The sequence below is a fragment of the Nesoenas mayeri genome (assembly GCF_963082525.1).
Source record: "Nesoenas mayeri genome assembly, chromosome: 21".
Classification (NCBI taxonomy): domain Eukaryota; kingdom Metazoa; phylum Chordata; class Aves; order Columbiformes; family Columbidae; genus Nesoenas; species Nesoenas mayeri.
In genome coordinates, this window is record NC_137571.1 from 5,103,052 (window position 1) to 5,109,747 (window position 6,696).

General features: G+C 63.0%; 1 protein-coding gene across 2 annotated transcripts; it reads right to left on the reverse strand.

Annotated features, from left to right (window-relative positions):
• Positions 1-828: 828 nt before the first annotated feature.
• Positions 829-6,272, reverse strand: LOC308048500 (interferon alpha-inducible protein 27-like protein 2B). 2 transcript variants are annotated; one of them, XM_080357675.1, is made up of 6 exons: positions 6,122-6,272; positions 3,141-3,303; positions 2,672-2,802; positions 1,894-1,941; positions 1,405-1,566; positions 829-1,003 (listed from the first exon to the last, which is right to left on the reverse strand). In XM_080357675.1, the coding sequence occupies exons 3-6, from the start codon at positions 2,691-2,693 to the stop codon at positions 909-911; spliced, it is 327 nt and encodes a 108-aa protein (XP_080213801.1). In that variant the 5' UTR covers positions 2,694-2,802; positions 3,141-3,303; positions 6,122-6,272; the 3' UTR covers positions 829-908. The 2 variants fall into 2 exon arrangements, with proteins under 2 accessions (XP_080213801.1, XP_080213802.1); XM_080357676.1 differs by lacking the exons at positions 3,141-3,303; positions 6,122-6,272 and adding an exon at positions 2,079-2,388 and having other exon boundaries at positions 2,672-2,759.
• Positions 6,273-6,696: the final 424 nt, after the last annotated feature.

Below are 6,696 nucleotides of genomic sequence, written 5' to 3' on the forward strand. Positions count from 1 at the left end.
CAGCCCCACGAGCCGCAGCTGGTGAGCCTGGGAGTTCGTGGTTGACTGAGATACGCCAGCAAACCCCATACCAAGGTCTTAGATCTACAAGCCGTGGACTTTTTAGACTCTCTTCTACATATTTACACCACAAAGCAAGCCAGAACAATTTGGAAAGGTGTTTTTGACCTGCTGCAAGCGCGGCTTCTTCCTTTAAGAGAAGGATGTGGTTGATAACTCTCAACTTTCTCCCCAGTTAAGCATCTGACTCTATTATAGCCCAGGATCCAGAGTACACGTCACGTCACTACTGTTGTATAGATGAAGCCTTATGTTTGTCCCTTGCCCGTCTGTACCTCGGTTGTACCCACCTGTAAATTGGCCGGACTTTCCTACCTCGTTTGGGCATTAAGAGGCTAAATTCTGTAGGATGCTTTGCAGCCCTATGATGAAAGGTGCTATATAACTGCAAAGTGTTACTTCAAGAGACTTAAATAGGTCACCAGTGCATCATAACCTATATTAAAAAGACTTTTTCTTATATGAGAATTTATAGAGTTCAATGTATGGTATTAATAAGTGAATTATTGAGACCCCCCCAAAAAAATAGTTTTTGTTTGAATCGTATCTGTATTCTGGAAAAGTGATTAAAACCCTTTAACCTTAATAAAAGAGTACACCCTCATTGCCTGTATGATGTCTGTTCCTGGGCCACCGTGAATCCCAAGGCGCTTGACGGGAACGTTGGGAGCGACCGCACACCAACCACCACAACAGCCCCACCTGCAAAGCACCTTTATTGGGCTCAGTCCACTCATGGCTCAAGCAGATCTGCAGCTCTTAGGAGGGTAGACGAGTCACAGGGGGGTCTGCAGGGGATTCCCGCCTCTGGCCTGGCAAGAACCATGGGTGCTGGCACCTCCTTGGCATCACTTGGGAATGTTCTTCTTGAACAGCTTGGCACCAGCTGCTGAACCGAGCGTCCTCAGCCCAATTTTGGTACCAAGAGAGCAACCTGCAGCTCCTGCAAAGAAAGAACGAGGTGTGATGCTCCGGGAGCACGGATGCTGCCTGTGAAGGGACTGAGCACCGGGCAGCGACAGCCAAGGAGCTCTGTGAACTGTGCCGGCCTGGAGCGGCTCTGCTCCCCCAGCGCAGCCCGTGCCTCCCCGGCTCCGGCCAGCGGTGACCGCAGCCGTGGTTCTCGGCAGAAGAGCAGACACCCACCTGCATAGCCCTTGGGAGCCCTACCCCGGCAAGTCCTGAATGTTCCCACCACATTGCGGATTTATCCCTCGGCCACACTTTTGGGTGATTCAGCCCACTGACGGGTTCAAGGGCTGGTTTGGCTCTATAGCACGTAACCCCGTGGAACCCTCCAGGGATGAGCCCAGCGCAGCTCAGCCCCCGGCCCTCCCCACTCACCGATGGACTGCAGCACGGCCACGCTGCTGCCGGCAGCCACTCCTCCGCCGTTGGCGATGGCAGCTGCTGACATCATCTTGGCAGCCACGGACCCGGCAGCGATGCCAGTTGAAGTAAAGCCCAGCGCACCGATGGCCAGCGGGGCGCCAACAAGTAACAATCCTGCAGGGAGGACGTGGCGGTGTCAGTGCGGTGTCTGGGACCCCCCATGTCCCCCTAACACCAGCGCCGGATCCAGCCTCCCAGAAAGGACAGAGGGGTCAGAGCAGGGAGTGAGGGCTGTGGGGCGCAGGGACGGGGACACCCCATCCTTGGGAGGAGAACAGAGCCGTGCAGGGCTGCAGCAGCAGGTGCAGATGGATTGCCAGGCACAGGCCAGTGCTACCCCCTCCCTCCCAGCTGCACCCAAAGTCTCCCCAGCGCCCGCAGCCCCCCAGCCCGGCCGGGTCCCCAACTGCCATCGGGGAGATGGGACCGCCAGACCCTCACCTGCTCCGAGAGCCGCTCCAACGGTCATTCTTGCCATGTTTTCCATTGCTAAGAAGGAAAAAGGCAGGAGGGAGGGGCGGGCAGGAAAGCCTCTCTCGGACGGCCCCGCTGCTCCTGGCCGGGAGTTGGGGGGAGAAGGAGCAACCCCGGGGTGCCCAGTGCCCACCCGAACCCGCTGGACCTACTGGCTGCGCTGCCCGTCTTCCTGAAATGACGGCGGAACCGAAAGAGTCCCACCCCAGCCCCCCCTGCTGGGAGTATCAGGACCGGAGGAAGAGTCGGAGGTCGGCTTTGGGACGTGTTTGTTTGCGGGGGTCAGGTACAGCGTGGGGGGGAAGAGGTGCGCAGAAGAGACGCAGGGGGGCCCAGCAGACAGCAGTGAGGGTCCCGGGGGGAATGTGGGGGCTCACATCACAGCAGCCCCAATGGCAGCCCCGATGAGAGTCCCAATGGCCACCAGGGCAGCCCACACAGATGTGCAGAGTTCTGCCATCTCTGAGGAAGAGGAGCAGAAATCAGCCCGAGCATCCCCAGCCCCTGCATGGGGCCCCACTGCACCCCATAGCCCAGGGGAGCACCCCAAGGAGGAGCAGCCCCCCCACCGCACCTCCCTATGGGGCCACACCAGGTACCCCAGAATGGGTGGGACCCCAGGGGTCCCCACTGCCATGGCCACCCCAGACCCCCTCCTTGCTGCCGGTACCACCCAGGGAAACAGAAACATGGGGTGCACAGGGGTGACCCATGGACCTCGCAACACTGCACTGGGACCACTCACTGAGTGACTTGGCTTGGGCCATCAGCTTCCCGAAAGCCACACGCCCATCCTTGACAATGGTGGACAGAGACGGTCTTGCGGCCAAGCATCCATCTACAATTCCGATTTGAAGAAGCCCCAAAGGTGCAGATCTTCCGGCATAGTTATAGCGATCCGTGCAGAGGAGAGAAACAGTGGTGAAGCTCCCATGGGCACATGTGTGTCCCCAGGCTGCAAAACCCTCGTTCCCATGTCACTCTTCCCTCACACTACCCAGGCAACCACAGCCACCCCCCCAACCCCATCCTGCCCCCCAAGACCCCCCGGCCACACCACAAAAGCAGAGACCCCCATTTCTTCCCATCCCAGGACTCCCCATCCCCTCTGCAAGCCCAGTGGGGTGAGCAGCTCCCACTTTCATTCCCCCCTCGGAAAAGGGGCGCTGTCCCCAAACACATACCATGGGGTCCCAGCCGCCCATGTCACCAACCTGTCTGTTTGCCGTCCAACAGTAAATCAGAGGTTTCCCGACTGCCGCTGGTAGACGAAGCCTCAGATGATATCGCGACAGCAAATTTCCAAGCAGCTCAGCTCCGTTTCCTTTCCCCACACTGCTGGTCCTCGTCACACTGTTTAACCTTGTCTGCCTGGCTCTGTCGGTGCGGGAGGCAGCGGCTGCACCACCTCTGGCTTTGCACTCTGGGGCTGCTCCTTGTGGGGACCCCCTGCCCCCCGACCCCCTCGGCGGGGACATGGGGACAGGAGGTGCTGGGGCTGCAGTGGGGAGGATGCTCCTCACACCCATTCCATGGTGGCTGCAGCTTTATCAGGCATTTCCCAACCAGCTTTGGGGATGGTGAAGCTCCACGGTTTTAGTCGAGGATCACGGGCAGCGCGGGCGGTCTGAGCAGCGCAGGGATTTCCAGCAGCCGGCAGTGGGGGTGCAGCCCCTCCGGCTGCCCCAAACCCCAGCCAAAGCTGTTTGACAAAGCCCCTTTCCATGCTCCCCGTGCCCACCCCTCACCCCAAGTCCCCTCGGGGCAGGACGCAGCCGGGGCTGTGGCACATGCGCCGCTGCAGCTGGTTGAAGGGGACCAAATCCAGTTGCAAGTTGATCTGGTTCCTTTTTACCAGCCCCAGGGACGCACCATCTCTCCGGAGGCGCTGCCTGGGCCGGTGCTGGTGGCGGGTGGGTCCCAGCCCAAAAATACATACTTCTTAACATTCCATAACGCCGGCCGACTCCATATGGGTATATGAAGAAGTATGTAGGGTTGGGAGGGAGAGGCGGGCGGCGCTGGGCACACAGGGCAGGGGGGCACCGCTGTTCCTGCTGGCACCGGGTGGTGGGACCCTGGACAGAGCTGGTGGAGCATCGTGGGGGCTGCACCTCTGAGGAGACCAAGTGGCCAAGTGCCGTGTCCTGGGAGCCCACGCGGATGGCGGAGATGGGTGCCTGCGCTCAGAGCTGTTCCACGAGGTGTCCCCGTCAGCCCTGGCTCTTGACAGGGTCCCCACTGCGCTGGGCTAGGGGCTGGATACCATAAGGGGGGTGCATGGGGACCCCCCAGCTCTGGCACAGCATGGCCAGGGCAGGGTGACAGAGGAGGCAAGTGTCACCACAGCCCATCCATTCCTTGACCCGGTGACTTCCCTGCCCCTAAATTCACAGCTGGAGGGGTGTGACAGTGGGGTGCAGGGAGCCATCCCGGGGGTCCCAGCCCTGCACCCCCAGGGAGCGGGGGGTAAGGGGTGCACAGGGGCCGGGCTGCGGGCAGGAGGGACGCGGGGCTGGCCAGGGCCAGCGTGGCCGTGACTCAGCGCCGGGAGCTGTGGCCACACACGCTGCAGCTCCCCGCCAGGAGCTGGTGGGTGCCAAGAACACACTCACGGCGCCGACCCCGCTCACAGCACCCACCAGCAGCAGAGATGCTGTGGGACAGTGCTGCGCGGTTTTGCTGTCAGGGTACAGGGGACCACGGGTCCGCCGGGGCTGTTGAGGTGCAGCACAGCCAAAAGTTTGTGGCTGTGCCCACCCCAAACCCCCGGAGCCAGCGAACGGGGTCGGGGCTCTCATGTCCCAGCCTGGTTCAGCTCCAGCCACTCCGGCTGACCTTGGGCAGCCTCCCAGAACGGTGGCGCTGGGGGTATCCAAGCCCGGGGGGCCACACGGCCCCATCCCAGGACACAGGGTCCCCTCGGCCGGGCTGTGCCGGTGACCTTGGAGGGCCGCACCAGCACCGCGGGATGCTCACGGCACCCAGGGCACCCTGTGCTGCCTGACTCCAGCACCCCCTCATGCTGCCCCACAGCCCATCTCTGTGCCCAGATGTTCCCGGTGACCAGTGCAAGCCCCTCTGCAGCCCCAGGGGTGCGCCCACCAACCCCAGCCCTCCCCAGCCCCAGCGCTGCCCTTGGTGGCTGCAGATGCACCCCTGAGCTCAGCCCCCTCCCACAGCTCCTCCGTGTCCCCACACCATCCACGACCCCCTAGCCTGGGCACCCCGGGGACCCTGCCCCAAGAAGAGCTCCCTGCCCTGGGTAGGGTGGTTTGTGGGCACCGGGGACAAAGGGCCTGGCGGGGGAGCAGAGGAGCTGGGGGTGCCGGGGCTGCGGCAGCACCCATGCACTCACACAGCACCCAACAGCCCCAGCCTGGCTATAAAAGGAAGCATCTTTTATCCCCGCTCCCCCCAGCACCGCGTGCCCGGCCGCGCTCTGCAGTCACTGCCTCGCGGGGGCCTGTCCAAGTTTTACTATTCAGCGCTGCATCCCCCCCATCTCCCCCGGGCTCATCCGTCCCCTGCAAACCCACTGCAGCAACTGCTCCAGCTGCCGAGCGCCTTAAAACATTGAAAAGAAGAGGCCCAGTGAGGATTAAGGGGAGCAGTTTGGCTCCCGTCCTGCCACCCCCTCGCCTGTTTCGGGGCTGCGGGTGCACGGAGCCTTGGTGCCCCCAGCCGCGGTGCTCAGCACTTCCCTCCACGTGTGGCCAAAACATGATGCCCAGGAGTTGGGGTCTCCTTCCTGCCCCATCCCACACCATGGGGTGTCCCCACTGTGCATGGCCAAAGACACCCCAGCTCCTGGGGAGGGGGTGACCAGCCCCGCTGTGGGGGAACCCGCGGGCAGATGGGCCGGGCTGTGCACTGCCCAATGACCCAAACACCCGCCACCCTTGCACCCTGCAGCCAGGACCTCCGGGGTGCCCCAGTGCCCCCCTCAACCCCACCAAGGTTTTGCTGCTGCCCCCACTGCTCTGTGCGGGCTGGCCCAAGCCACTGTGACCCCCAGCCCCGGGGCTGCCCCCTCCCTGCCCACACTGAGCCACTGCTGGGGACTGAGCATGAGGCTGCGGAGCAGCAGCATCCCCAGACCCAGCGGGGTCGGCACCAGCTGCGCTCGCTGAAGGTTAAACGCATCGGTGGGGAAAGCCCCACTGACCCCCGCAGCCCCTGCGCGGCCACTCACCGTCCTGGAGGTGACACCGGCCGGCTGCAGGCTGGGCTGGTGGCAGCGGTGACACCCGGCACGAGCACGTCGCTTCTCCATTCGCCTTGACTTTGCCACAGGACTCCTCCGGCTCGTCCGCAGGAGCTTGCAGCATCCTCCAGCTCCGCGGGAGAAGTTCCTCGCCAGGGAGGAGGGAGGGAGGGATTTAAGGCAGCCCCTGCCTGGGATGCGACAGCTCCGGGCGCAGGTGAAGCCGCCGCGCTGGCAGGACACCCTGCAGCCCCCTCCTCGCATGCCCCAACCCCAGTGGGTGCCCCAGCCCACGGCTCATGGTGTGTCCGGCTCCGGGGATGCTGCACAGCTCATCTCTGCCGAGAAACCCCCTCCCTGCCAGCCGAGGCAGCCAGAGCTGTCACCCGCACGCAGGCAGCCGGGCACCTCTGTCCCACGTCCCTTGGGTGCCCAGGGGGGTCCCGCAGCAACGCCACGGGGAGAGCTGGCACTGCTGGGCCCAGCAGCTGCCCAGGCAGCTCGGAGGGTGAAGCGGAGCCCATGAGGCACTTGGGAGGGTGAAACCTGTCACCACTGGGCCA

Bases quoted from the DNA above. Each gene is read 5' to 3' on its own strand.
- LOC308048500 (XM_080357675.1), bottom strand. From the start codon at position 2,693: ATGGCCCAAGCCAAGTCACTCA. The intron at 1,942-2,671 runs GTGAGTGGTCCC...TTTCCTTCTTAG, and splicing joins GGCCCAAGCCAAGTCACTCA to CAATGGAAAACATGGCAAGA. The intron at 1,004-1,404 runs GTGAGTGGGGAG...CTTTCTTTGCAG, and splicing joins GGCCGTGCTGCAGTCCATCG to GAGCTGCAGGTTGCTCTCTT.